Source organism: Phyllopteryx taeniolatus, chromosome 2 (genome assembly GCF_024500385.1).
Source record: "Phyllopteryx taeniolatus isolate TA_2022b chromosome 2, UOR_Ptae_1.2, whole genome shotgun sequence".
Classification (NCBI taxonomy): Eukaryota; Metazoa; Chordata; class Actinopteri; order Syngnathiformes; family Syngnathidae; genus Phyllopteryx; species Phyllopteryx taeniolatus.
The window spans coordinates 31,866,724-31,881,655 of NC_084503.1; the positions used below are offsets into that span (position 1 = coordinate 31,866,724).

The 14,932-nt window shown below is 43.9% G+C and overlaps 1 protein-coding gene across 1 annotated transcript in view; it reads left to right on the forward strand.

The window, feature by feature from the left end:
* Positions 1–3,436: 3,436 nt before the first annotated feature.
* Positions 3,437–14,932, forward strand: part of LOC133474247 (ras-specific guanine nucleotide-releasing factor 1-like) — a 53,538-nt gene continuing 42,042 nt past the window's right edge. Inside the window, exon 1 of the mRNA XM_061765735.1 lies at positions 3,437–3,833. Coding sequence (XP_061621719.1) covers positions 3,558–3,833 — 276 coding nt within the window. The 5' untranslated portion in view covers positions 3,437–3,557. The remainder of the gene's footprint in view (positions 3,834–14,932) is intronic.

Below are 14,932 nucleotides of genomic sequence, written 5' to 3' on the forward strand. Positions count from 1 at the left end.
ACTTACAGTAGGTGTGACACATTGCCCCATCCATAGTACCTGGAAAAAATAGCATGTGACGCAAGCATGGGGAGAACATGCAAACTCCACACAGGAGGGCGGGAGCTGTGGTAAACAAATACATAATTGAAACTTTCTTTCACAATCAAGACCTGGTCAATTCTAGTAAGCAAATTAATCTATTATGGTGCTGCGAGCTGGCTGTATGCTTTTAATGATTCTGCCCTGGCAGAGTGCTGTGATCCCTCTGTGATGAAACAAATCACTGTGTGTGTCCTCGCCTCAATATGCTAATCCGGGTTTAATTATGGGCCGGTCCTAATGAGGGTCTCTTTCGCTCTCTTAGATGTGGAAATGCATCCAACAGTGTGGCAGTGGGGCTTTTGTCTGGTTTCTGTTCTTTGACTGAGTGAAAGGACATCAGACAATAATAATCAATAATAATCATCATCAAAGATTGAAGATTCATTTAAATGATAAATGAGTGCAAATGTAATCATAAATTTTAGTTCACCTTTTGGGATTTTGGTGATGGAGATGATTAAAAAAGGAAATTAAAATCAAAGCTGCCCCACAACCCAGAGCCGTTTCAATATTGCTATTGGGAGATTACTGACGTCACACTCATCACAGCAGTTGATACCTGACTGCATGACAGATGAATTCTCTGTCAGCCAAGTAATTACACAGGAAGTGCAAATATGGGCTGCAGGAAGTGTGGCTTTGTGACACCTTTGGTCACAGTAAGAAAAGCAGTTGCAATGAACAATTTAGAGCATACTACTGTAAATGTAAAAAAAAAAAAATACTGCATTATTGATTACCAGCGTGTGTGGGTTATTATAACGGTTCCTCCGAGGTTTTATTTGCTTTTCGATTTGGCTGTATCAGATGTCCTCATGGTATGTATATGGCCCATCCGCTGTAGGTTCCGCACCCGTATGCTGCAGCATAGCTCTTACTGTATGTGGTTTGCATTATTATCAAAAGTTGTTTACGGTGCTCCGAAAAACTATTTCCTTTGGTGTTGTCATTAAAAAAAGGCAATTGCAGGACAATATATTTCGAAACAATACTGCTGGTTAGCGCACTCAATGATAATGGAGCAAATGAACCAGTAAAACAAAATGGCCTCATTCTATGGGGTTGTCAGGCTGTTTGTCTAAAAAAATCATAAACATCAACCAAAACAAGAGTTTTAAAGGAGACATTATGCATTTTGCAAATCTCATTTGTTGCCGTGCTGCAAATCGCCCATTTGAGAGAGATTGCTAGTGGGCAACTGGCCTGGCTTTGAACTGGCCATCCTGCCCCATGTACTGCTGGGATAATGGCGAGTATGGCTTTTGTTACCATGACAACTAGGGTGGAGCTATGGGATTGAAAAGGGCAAGCAAGCAAGTTGGGAAAAGGGAGCGCCCGTTAAGTCAATAAAGCCTTTACACTCCTGCAGGCTGCACTTCATACACTACACTGTGTGTATGTGGAGCATGGACACGTCACCAAACAAATAGAGTGCTGCCTTTAGATACGAGTGCCTAGACTTACAAGTTTTTCGAGATACCAGCCATCGCTTCGCTAATTTTTTTGTCTTGAGATACAAGCAAAACATTGAGACACCCAACCCCAAATTTAGCAACACCCTGCCAGCATCAAATTGCATTGGATTCCTTGCAATGAACGAACAATATCAGTTAGGGGTGGTAAAGTACCATTAAAATGGCTTGCTCACTTCCAACACACCCCACAGAAGAAGAACAAGGAAGGAAAATACAATAATTCCAGTTGTGTTTTGTGCTCATATTTTCTGTGTTTGCAGGTTATGTGCAGTGCATGTTGTTACTGCGTGTTTTTGTGGAGTACTCTGTTGAGTGCAATTTTTCATATGAAAATTAGACATTAGAAAAACGAACTGCTTACCTTTAGCTTTGATATGATAGCAGGGGGCGGCACGGTGGACGACTGGTTAGAGCGTCTGCCTCACAGTTCTGAGGACCGGGGTTCAATCCCCGGACCCGCCTGTGTGGAGTTTGCATGTTCTCCCCGTGCTTGCGTGGGTTTTCTCCGGGTACTCCGGTTTCCTCCCACATCCCAAAAACATGCATGCTAGGTTAATTGACAACTCTAAATTGCCCGTAGGTGTGAATGTGAGTGCGAATGGTTGTTTGTTTGTCTGTGCCCTGTGATTGGCTGGCAACCAGTTCAGGGTGTACCCCGCCTCCTCCCTGATGACAGCTGGGATAGGCTCCAGCACGCCCGCGACCCTAGTGAGGAGAAGTGGCTCAGAAAATGGATGGATGGATGATAGCAGGGTTGTCCCGTGGGGGATGTGGGTGATTTTGCATTACAGTGAATCAGTGTACTTACTTGAAAGTGATTCTGGGTCGTCTTCCAACTTAGTTGACCATGTCGTGGGCAGTGAAACTTGGTTAGCCTCGCTGTTACATAAGAGAGAGACACAGTTTTTAGAAATAGGTAGATAACAAAAGATTTACTTAAAGGTTGAGTGTGCAAGGTAAAAAAAAAAAAAAAAAACAAAAAAAAAACACTATTTATGTTCAAACTGTCTGTATGACTTGACAGTAGAATATTATTAAGATGATTTTTTTTTTTTTAAACTCTGTCCCCATATAATGGCTCTAATTTAAATAATACTGTCCGGAATGTCCGGAAACCATCAAAAAAGTTAATTTATAAATGTAAGGAAAAGTCATGTGATTACCCCAGAAAAGGGTGGGGAACTTACAACGGCATAGGAAATTAATAATTCATTGCTCATAACCTCGAAACCTTGGGACCATCATAAGGACCCCTTTTGTTTCGTTTCTTCATTTGTGGAAAAATGGCTTTAAAACATGAACAGACTGGAGATCAACCAGCATCCTGGACTGAGTTGTTTTCGGCACTGCACCATACTGACAGCTGTTCAGAATACTTTGGTTATGTGCTTAAACTACAATTTAAATGAATACCTCTCTGACAGTGTCAATAAAAAAAATTTTTTTAAATCTTTGTATAGGCCGAATATTTGATGCAGCTCTTGTGTACCTCATTAGCATATAGAGGTTTGCCTAGTATTGTGTCCCGGGAATGCATTAAATCAAAGCAGTGCCAATTATCAATATTTCAAGTGCAAGAGGTGTGTGTCTGTGTGTGTGCGTGTGCGCGTGTGTGAGATGCATAGTTGGAGCATCTGTCCAACGTGCTGAAAGCTGCCGCTCACGGGGGGCAGGTCACGTGACTGCGCTTCCTTGCGCACGTATGCGTCGAAGCGAGTGCGCGCGCACGCACTTCCACCCTCACAATGAGGGGCTCTCTCCTCGCGTGGATGCTCTGGTTTCATCTCAGCCTTTAACACGCACGTGGTTCTTTTTGAGTGCGTCTTCTTTTCTTTTCTTCTTTTTTTTTTTAATTTAGGAAGGTAGGGGGGGGGGGGGTTCTCTCTCAAAAGAAGGGGAGCTCGCGCAACTGCCCGCCAAGTGTGAGTGTGAGGAGGAGGAAGAGGAGAAAGATGTAAGAAGCGGCAGGTAGTGCGCATCCTCCCGGGGGGCTGCAACATGCAGAAGGGGATGAGACTCAACGATGGCCATGTCACCTATCTGGCGCTGCTTGCCAGGAAGGACGGCACCAGGCGCGGGTGCCTGAGCAAGAAAAGCTCGGACAACACCAAATGGCACCCCAAGTGGTTCTGCTTGCTGCAGAACATGCTCTTCTATTTCGAGAACGACTCCAGCTCGCGCCCTTCTGGACTCTACCTGCTGGAGGGATGCGCGTGCGACAGAGCGCCCTCACCCAAGCTGCCGCCCTCCGCCAAGGAATGCCTGGAGAAGCAGGTAGGTAGCTTTGGAATCTGTGCATAGGGAGTGCTCAGAAATGCTGTCATTCAAATACAGATGAGCCTATAGGTCTCAAAAATGAACTTGTGGTCTTACTGTTTTCTTGCTGAAGCAAAACATTTGAGGGAGAAGAACACAAACTTGCATCCAAACTTTTTGTAGACTGCCACCTGGTGGAGGCGGCTTGCCCTTCCCCTGCAGTTTTGACGTATTGATTGAACTCCTTGTCTTGATATTAATAGCATCCTACCTTGGCAACTGCGTCTGCCCGCTACGTGGCGGTATGATTCTGCGGCTAGAGAGCTCACATTGCCACCAAAGCTTTGGGAAAATACTCTTACTGCGTTTCTCCACTCTAAATTGAACGCAAAGCACTTCTCGGGCAGATTGCGTTGGGAAACTGCATGGCTGGTTGCAAGCAAACGCTTTTGGAGGTTGGAGGAGTGTTGATGACAGTAATGGGGGGTTCTTAAAGCAAGCTGATGACGGCAGTCGGCCTGTGTGAAAGCAGTCTTCTGCAGCACAGGCTCGTGAAGAAGTGAAGCCAAAAATCTCCACATGCTCATCGTTTCTATCTGGCTGCTAATCATAATCAAACCTTCATTATCTGTGCAGTTGTAGCTTGGCTTGTGAATGTCCCATTAGAGTTAAGAGTAGTCAGTTGATTTTTTTGCACGGCTGTGAGCCAAAATTTCATACTCCATAGCTTGAGTGCAGTGAAAACCAAAATGGAGCAAATAAAGTACCGGTACTGTAATGCCCTCACATGTGGACAAGGAGAGCCAGATTCAGTCGCTGATGAACTTTCAGTCGTTTGTTGTCTGGCACAAAAAGTCAAACACACAATTACAAAATGAGAACACTCGCAAGGAGCTGCTGTCGGCCCAACCTGACTCCAGCTCGTGATGTCACTCACTAGGCCACGCCTAACACACACATTCTACAGTATGTATAGTAATTGCACTTTATTACACCAGTTTATTCATTTACATTTTCTTTTAAAGGAATGCTATTAAGTTTGCTTCGTCAAAGACAGCAAGCAATTTCAAGACTTTAGATTGGTCAATAGTTTGTGAAAATAACAGACCCACATGGGGACTAACCAGTAGTATAGATTTGTGAAAGAATACCGCTGGCATCAGGCGGGAACCTCATGTCTAACTCTGGTCAACTTCATATTTTTTCACAAATCGATACTATTGGTCAGTCACACGTGGGTATGTTATTTTTCTCAAATTATTGACCATTATATAGGGTTGAAAATTGCTTACTTTCTTTGATGATGCAACTTTAATGTCTTTTTTTTACCTGAAAAGTGATGGTTTTGGAGAAGCAAGGTTTCCGTCCAATGCCAGCGATATGAAATTGGCCAAATTTGGACATAGGAGGTTTCTGCCTGACAGTGATGATATGTAAAACATTATGCTGTTGTGACAAAATGTTCTATTCTATAATAAATATTCATTGCAAGAAAGAGGAGCTGTGGAGCAAACGCAGAGAATACAGCTAAAACACATCAACTGTTGATACTATGCTAAGATGGCGCCTCTCCGTGTGGTCCCCTCGGTTACGCAGTCTCTAGTATTGTTTTTGTTTCTCTGTTTTTCGTTCGTCTTTGGAGACATTACACGACTCACTTACACAAGGGGAGACTTGCTAACCATCAAGGAGGCTACTCCGGACTTTCTTTCACCAACTTTCGCAAATCCGCTCAGTTTTTTCCCTGAGTTATTCACCGGAGCAGCGACTGCGGTCTTTGGCGCATGGAGGCGGAGCCACTACAGAGGGAAGCGAGCCGGAATCCAGGTGAAACTCCGCAAGAGAGGATACAGAATGGCGTTTCCGTCCATCCACCTTGCGAATCTACCCTCCCTACCCAACAAAATGGGCGAGCTTCATCTTCTGATAAAGACCAGTAAAGACTTCGGACGTTCCGCCGCCATGTGCTTTACGGAGACTTGGCTTTGTGACGCTTTACCCGATGGCGCCGTCATGCTTCCCGGCTTCCATCTTCACCGGGCAGACAGCGACATGGAATCATCGGGGAAAACAAAAGGCGGCGGGATATGCTTCTATATCAATGATAACTGGTGTACGGACATCACGGAGCTCAGCACACACTGCAGACCACATTTGGAGTCGCTGTTTTTGAACTGTAAGCCATTCTACTCGCCGCGTGAGTTCGCATCGTTCATTCTCACTGGTGTATACATTCCGCCTCAAGCTAACACGAACGCCGCACTGCTAATGCTCAACGAAATTGGAAAAAAAACACCCGGACTCACCCCTCATTCTTGGGGACTTTAAAAAAGCTAAACTCAACCACGAACTCCCTAAATACAAGCAGCACATCGACTGTCCTACCAGGGAAAAAATCATTTTGGACCACTGCTATACTACGCTAAACAACACATACCGGGCAAAAGCTCATGCAGCACTGGGCTCGTCTGATCATTGCTTAATTCACTTAATACCGACATACAGGCAAGAACTTAAATGCACGAAGCCTACAGTGAAAACAGTGAAGAAGTGGACCAATGACGCAAAGATGGAACTTCAAAGCTGTTTAGACTGCTCAGACTGGAGTGTCTTTGAAATTCAGCTGGCAGCCTGGATGAATATACGGACATTGTCACATGCTATATCAGTTTCTTTGAAGAGGTTTGTGTACCAACAAAGTCATTTCGCAGTTTCAACAACAACAAGCCGTGGTTCACTGCCAAACCTAAGCAACTTTGCCAAGCTAAGGAGGATGCATATCAAAGCGGGGATAGGGGCCTGTATAATCGAGTTAGAAACCAGCTGACGAAAGAAATTAACATTGCAACGAGGAACTTTGCAGCAAAGTTGGAAAAACAGTTTAGACTGTTTTTCGACTCTAAATCAGTCTGGCATGCATTCCAATCGCTGACTAATTACAAGCGACGATCCCCCCAAGCTGAGAACAATAGCACACTAGCCAACGACTTGAATACCTTCTACTGCAGATTTGAAAAGGACACTTTCACACCCCACACCCACTCGGCCGCACCATCGACCACAATCACACCTCTGACTTCTGCGTTAACCATCCACGAACAGGATGTGAGACGCATCTTCAAACAACAAAAGATTAACAAAGCGGCATGCCCAGACAATGTGTGCCCATCCTGCCTCAAAGTCTGCGCGGACCAGCTCGCTCCAGTCTTCACAAAGATCTTCAATTGATCTCTGGAACTGTACAAAGTACCATCCTGTTTCAAACGCTCCATCATCATTCCAGTCCCCAAGAAACCTACAATCTCGGGTCTAAATGACTACAGGCCTGTTGCCTTGACATCTGTGGTCATGAAGTCCTTTGAACGTCTCGTGATGGACCACCTCGAGAGCATCACAGGTCCCCTGCTGGACCCCCTGCAGTTTGCCTACCGAGCGAACAGGTCTGCAGATGATGCAGTCAACATGGGACTGCACTTCATCCAAGAACACCGACAGTGCAGGGACCTACGCGAGGATCCTGTTCGTGGACTTCAGATCAGTGTTCAACACCATCAGTCCAGAACTCCTTTCCTCCAAGCTTCTCCAGCTCAGCGTCTCGCCTGCCATCTGCCAGTGGATTTGCAGCTTCCTGACGGGCAGGACACAGCAGGTGAGGCTGGGGGAGGCCACCTCTTCCAGCATCAGCACTGGGGCGCCCCAAGGTTGTGTTCTCTCTCCGCTGCTCTTCTCTCGCTAGACGAATGACTGCACCTCAACGCACCCGGCTGTCAAACTCCTGAAGTTTGCAGATGACACCACTGTCATCGGCCTCATCAACGACGTTGACGAGTCTGCATATCGACAGGAAGTGGAGTGGCTGGAGCTGTGGTGCGGCCGACACAACCTGGAGCTGAACACGCTCAAGACTGTAGAGATGATCGTGGACTTCAGGAGGCATCCTTCGGCACAGCTGCCCCTCACGCTGTCCAGCTGCCTTGTATCAACCGTCAAGACCTTCAAGTTCCTGGGAATTACAGTCTCTCAGGACCCGAAGTGGGCGATCAACATCAACTCCATCGTCAAAAAGGCCGAGCAGAGGATGTACTTCCTGCTGCTTCTGAGAAAGCACGGCCTGCCACAGGAGCCGCTGAGGCAGTTCTACACAGCGGTCATCGAATCGGTCCTGTGTTCTTCCATCACAGTCTGGTTTGGTGCTGCTACAAAAAAGAACAAACTGCGACTGCAACGGACAATCAAAACTGATGAAAGGATTGTCGGTACCCCCCTACCCACCCTTCCGGCTCCTTCCCTCAGGTAGGCGCTACCGATCAATGCAAATTAGAACTAGTAGACATTCCAACAGCGTCTTCCCTCTTGCAATCAACCTCTTAAACAACTAACCTACAATTCCATTGCAACATGCTGCCAATTTTTTTTGTCTGAGTTTGCTGTCACATTTCTGTCGGGCCAATTATATATTCCTCGTGCACTCACTGTAGTAGTCTCGCCACGCTGCACTATTTGCAGATCTGTTGTTGACCAATACTGGCCACTCATGCCAGAGTAGCATCTGCTCCATTTGCACACTGATTGAGGAGTATCTGCAACATTTGCACAATCAACATTGTCCCAGTTTATCGCACTACTCGTCACTTTAAACCGCATACACTCCTTGAAGTCTCGGCTCCCTTTGCACAATGGTCATTGCACCGGACTATTGCTATATTAGCCATTCGAACTGCTCTCAGTGCTAGAGGACTCTGCATCTTTTTGCACAATTGTCAAAATAATAAAATAATAATTATACCGACATTACCAGATAACTGGCAACCCTTTATTGCTCAGTGACTGTTTTTTGTCAATGTCTTTATGTCTCAAAAGTGTTCTCTTTCAATTGACTGTCTATTGTCGTACTAGAGCGGCTCCAATTACCGTAGACAAATTCCTTGTGTGTTTTTTGGACATACTTGGCAAATAAAGATGATTCTGATTCTGATTCTGACTAAACATTAGGCTGCCTCGTGATCACAAAACATACAATTCTTTCAAACTGGGCATTCAAAATAACCAACGATAATGAGCCACATAATGCTTCACTGAGCCTCCAGACAAAGCTCATATTTGATCACATGCAGCAGTCTTGTTAGATATATTTCCATTGAAGTTGTGTCAAATAGTTTTTTTTATCCAGCTTTTGTATTGATAACATCAGCACTTTGTTGCAACGACTGTTTAGAACTTGGTTCACTGTCAAGTATACATGTCTCCCACAGCGTGTCAGGACAAGAGTATTTTGATAGAGGGGGGGAGAAAATATGAGCTGATGACATGTAAGGTGACAGCTGCTCATGCAGGCTGCTGCACTCCATTTATTTCAACAGTGATTTAATGCATTTGAAAGGCTTCAATTAGCATCGCTCTGTCTTCTGATTCACCACGTGTCTCGTGTCATGCGTGGTGTGAAGACGACTGTTTTATGAGTGTGCATGTGTGCGTGTCTGTGTGTGCGTGTCATGCGTGGTGTGAAGACGCCTGTTTTATGAGTGCGTGTGTGTGTGTGTGTGTCTGTGCGCACTGGTGTTTGTTCTATGAGAGAATGTTTTGGCACTATTAGCAATAACGACTTGGGTCAACAAGGCCTCATACCAAGTAAAGTAGGCCTACAGTACTCCCATAAGTAGCATACACACATACCGATAATTGGGCAAAATTCGAGCATTTCCTCCCATTCGAGTAGAAGTCAACAAAGGCCAGATTATTGGATGTTTCTTAAAGATTATCCTGAGTGATTATTCTCCTCTGTGGAGTGTGTTAAGAGGAATTCTTTCCCCTCGCCGATCTACTTGAAAAACAGTCAGGCTGACAATGCTAAATGTTAAACCTGTTCAGTATTTACGATGGCAAATGGTCAGCACTGAGTTCAGTTGAGCCAGGGAGAGGTAACGTCAAACTGAACAATGAGCAAGTGACCTGAAGCTTGCGCTATTGCTGGACACAAATAGGTGGTTAGGTTGCTTGGAAACCTGTCTCTAAAATCATTCATCACAAAAATGACACGGAGAAGAGATAAGATAACAGTTAGCCTTGCTCCTATATCAAGCCATTTGAGCATTTATTTGATATCAGTGACATCCATCTTAAGGTCCATGTACTAGTACGTTCTGTGTCCTCACTAGTAAGGCAATTCAGTGCATTGGACATCCAGTGACTTCTCCAACAAAGAGAAGCCCTAGAACTACACTGTTAGACATTCCTGTACATTCTACATTTACCACATACCATACAGTAAAATACTTTAAAGTGATTATACAGTAATTGATTACAGTCTATACAACATCATGGGATTTTGGTTGACGTCCCACAGAGAGTTACTGTATCTTGTAGCAGAAGCCGCATGCCTCCCAGCATGCATTGCACCATGAAATGTTGGACTGTTGCTGTAATAAAGACCTTACTCCTTAATGATTCATGAGCAATCAGGATTAACGTAACATGAATGATGTGTGTTTGTTACCCATAGTTCGTTGAATGTGTGTCTTATTTAACTGTTGTGTTATATTTATGTTGCACTTTGTTTTCATAAAACCCAGACTGTGGGCTGTGTGTGATAGAGTGACATCCCAGATCCTGGTCAATTCAGCTGTATGCTAAGTGAAGCTAAGCTAAGTGTTACCTGGTGATTTATCCACTACATTATATATGAGATTGAGCTTCCTTGTGATTACTCAATTTGGCTACTTCTTCTCCCAGCCAAAAGAGCTCCCATTTTCCTTGTGTGAATCATCAGCACCACAATGAATAAAGATATTGATTAAAAATATATACAGTAACTCTGTTTATAGTGTGTGACGTCAACCATAATTCCATGATGCAGTAGAAACTATATTTAGTTGAAGTCTAAGCACTTTACAGTATTTTACTGCATGGTATGTGGTAAATAACTGTAGAATTTACAGCCATTAAGTGTACAGTAATATATGTTCCCAGCATGCATTGTAATATTCATGCATCCACAGGCTTTAAGAATTTCAGTGTAAATAACAAGATGCATATATAACAACAGACACATGCAAGAAAATATGATAATACAAGAAAGAGAATGATCCTAAAAATCTATTGTGTAAAATACTGAACGCTAACAATGTGGCACCGTTGCAGAAAAGCGTTGTTGAATCTTCTTTTCCTTTCGGCTTGTCCCGTTAGGGGTCGCCACAGCGCGTCATCCTTTTCCATGAGAGCCTATCTCCTGCATCCTCCTCTCGAACACCAACTGCCATCATGTCTTCCCTCACGACATCCATCAACCTTCTCTTTGGTCTTCCTCTAGCTCTCTTGCCTGGCAGCTCCATCCTCATCATCCTTCTACCAATATACTCACGCTCTCTCCTCTGGACGTGTCCAAACCATTGAAGTCTGCTCTCTCTAACTTTGTCTCCAAAACATCGAACCTTGGCTGTCCCTCTGATGAGCTCATTTCTAATTTTATCCAACCTGGTCACTCCGAGAGCGAACCTCAACATCTTAATTTCCGCCACCTCCAGCTCTGCTTCCTGTTTTCTCTTATAAACTTTGCCCTTCATCCTAGCAGAGACTCTTCTGTCACATAACACACCTGACACCTTCCCCCACCCGTTCCAACCTGCTTGGACCCGTTTCTTCACTTCCTGACCACACTCACCATTGCTCTGGACGGTTGACCCCAAGTATTTAAAGTCCTCTACCCTTGCCATCTCTTCCCCCTGTAGCCTCATTCTTCCCCCTCCACCCCTCTCATTCATGCACATATATTCTGTTTTACTTCGGCTAATCTTCATTCCTCTTCTTTCCAGTGCATGCCTCCATCTTTCTAACTGTTCCTCCAGCTGCTCCCTGCTTTCACTGCAGATCACAATGTCATCTGCAAACATCATGGTCCACGGGGATTCCAGTCTAACCTCATCTGTCAGCCTATCCATCACCACTGCAAAAAGGAAGGGGCTCAGGGCTGATCCCTGATGCAGTCCCACGTCCACCTTAAATTCTTCTGTCACACCGACAGCACACCTCACCGCTGTTCTGCTGCCCTCGTACATGTCCTGTATTATTCTAACATACTTCTCTGCCACTCCAGACTTCCGCATGCAGTACCACAGTTCCTCTCTGGGTACTCTGTCATAGGCTTTCTCTAGATCTACAAAGACACAATGTAGCTCCTTCTGACCTTCTCTGTACTTTTCCATCAACATCCTCAAGGCAAATAATGCATCTGTGGTACTCTTTCTAGGCATGAAACCATACTGTTGCTCGCAAATACTCACTTCTGTCCTGAGTCTAGCCTCCACTACTCTTTCCCATAACTTCATTGTGTGGCTCATCAACTTTATTCCTCTATAGTTGCCACAGCTCTGCACATCACCTTTGTTCTTAAAAATGGGCACCAGTACACTTTTCCTCCATTCCTCAGGCATCTTCTCTCGCACTAGAATTCTATTGAACAAGCTGGTCAAAAACTCCACAGCCACCTCTCCTAGATGCTTCCATACCTCCACAGGAATGTCATCAGGACCAACTGCCTTTCCATTTTTCATTCTCTTTAATGCCTTTCTAACTTCCCCCTTACTAATCATTGCCACTTCCTGGTCCACCACACTTGCCTCTTCTACTCTCCCTTCTCTATCATTTTCCTCATTCATCAACTCCTCGAAGTATTCTTTCCATCTACCTAGCACACTGCTGGCACCAGTCAACATATTTCCATCTATATCCTTAATCACCCTAACCTGCTGCACATCCTTCCCATCTCTATCCCTCTGTCTGGCCAGCCTGTATAGAAAAGCGTTGTTGAATATGCTTCTAATATATACATGTCGATTTGGCAGTAGCAGTATGTTGACATTTGAGGACGCTCATTGTTGAGGTCAAGAGAAAGGAGCCAATTGCTGCTTTTGCAGAGTATTGCCTGATTCAGGTAAGCTAATTAACTGGTATTATGAAATAATAATTCACAGCTGGTGTATGAATACAGCATACAGTGGTGATAACCATTATTGGCACCCATTAAGTTTTAAGTACTAAATGTGGAATATCTCCTGAAGAAAATGAATCAAGTCAAACAACATTTTTGTATAGAGAACTTGTGTTTCATAAAAAAAGAGCAATTGATAAACAATATTTTATGGACAGATGAAACAAAAATACAGCTTTTTAGCAATGCACACAAACAGTATGCTTACAGAAAACGCAATGAAGCCGTTAAGGAAAAGAACACCCTGCCAAGAGTCAAGCATGGTGGAGGATCCATAATGATGCGGGGCTGCTTCGTTACATCTGGTACTGGAGTCTTTGACTATATCACAAGTATCATGAAATCAGAAAATTATCAAGAGATTTTAGAGCGAAATGTCTTACCCAGTGTAAGAAAACCTGGTTTGAGGCGAAGATCATGGGTCCTCCAGCAAGAAAAAAGACCCAAAGCACACATCCAAAAGCACACAGAAATGGTTAAAAAGGAAAATATGGACTGTTTTAAAATGGCCAGCAATGAGTCCTGATCTCAATCCAATTAAAACAAAATTTTGGGGGGGGGGGAGCTGAAATCCTCCACTGGGAAAAAGAACCCTGCAAATGTTCAAGAGCTTGAACAAATTGCAAAGGAAGTGTGGGAGAAAATATCACCTGAGAAGTGCAGAAACTTATAGATGGATACAAGAAATGTTTGGAGGCCGTCATCCCTGCCAAAGGCTGTGCAACCAAATATTACTGCACATGCTATTTTGTATGTATTTCTTTTTTATTACAAAATCTAAGTTGAAAAAAAAATTTCTTTGTTAAATTACTTTATTTAGACATTTTATTTATTTATTCCATTTTATTTATTTATTCCATTTATTTATGAAGATATTATACAAGTGCCAATAATGGTGAGCACGACTAGATCAAATGGTGTGAGACTCCAGAATCCAATTCATACAACTCACCTCCCACTTTTTGAAGTTTTTTTTGTCTTTTTTACAGTAACTGACTTAGAAAAGTGTTGTTAATCAGTTATTGTAAAAACCCTATCAAATGTCTAACAGTATAGTATAATTGTATAGTGCTTCACTTGCAGTACCAACTACAACTAACTTCCACACAGTTTTGTCTCACTCGTAACATGTACTTGCCCTACTAGTATACCAAAGTTGTCATACTCATGAGTACAAAAAGTGTACTAGTACATGCATTGTTAGACATTTTATAGGGTTTTTACAGTAACTTACTGGCAAGAGTGTCGCTACTACCACTCTTTCTTTGTTGTATTTTCCATCCGTCTGGATGCCTTATGTGACCATGCTGCCACTCACATGTCAGTCTTGGTACATGACAGACATTTGCAGGACTACAGTACTTTTCTATTAGACAGGGCTATGGTGCCATCTTGTGGCATCTCAAGGTATTTCAGAAAGAGTACAAAACAGCGAATAGACGAGTTTTTCAGTGAATAACAGAGGATAGGTTAAAAAATCCAAATAGGTGAATTTGCGACTCGGCAGGGGAACACTGTGTACATTCATTCTTTAAACACTCTTCTGTATTCAATATAAAAAATACAGCTCAGAAAGTGTGCAAAACAGCCCCATCTGCTGGAGCTGTCACTTGTGCTTGTCAAGTCAATACACGTCTCATCACTGTCGCACTGCTGAAGCTCGTGCTGATGCGTCCACCGCAGGTGAAATGAGGACAAGGAAAGGAAGCAGTGGACCAAGTGTCTGAGGGCATGCAGAGCTCCACCAGGATCGACACTTGAGTCAATGAGCGGGTTGTGGAAATCATGTGAGGTGACAAAACCTGTTACATATGCACACCCGCTTGGTTCCATGGTGAGCGTGTGTGTGTGTGTGTGTGTGGTGGCGTGTTTGTGAAAGCTGCTGGAGGAAGGGCCGTGCAAGTGGATCTTATCAGTGTGTGACAGGAGAGGGACAATGCAGCGAATCGATGCCAAGCCAACTGCCACCTTGCAGGCCTACAGTGCTTTTTATAGCTGCACTCACTCAAATAAAAGACAAACAACAAAAAAGCATCTTCCCCCTCCATTCCTCCTCAATTAGCTCTCCTTTCTCATTGTTGTCTATGTAGTGTTCCACTTTCATATTCCCAATTTAGCGGGCGAGCTACGTTTA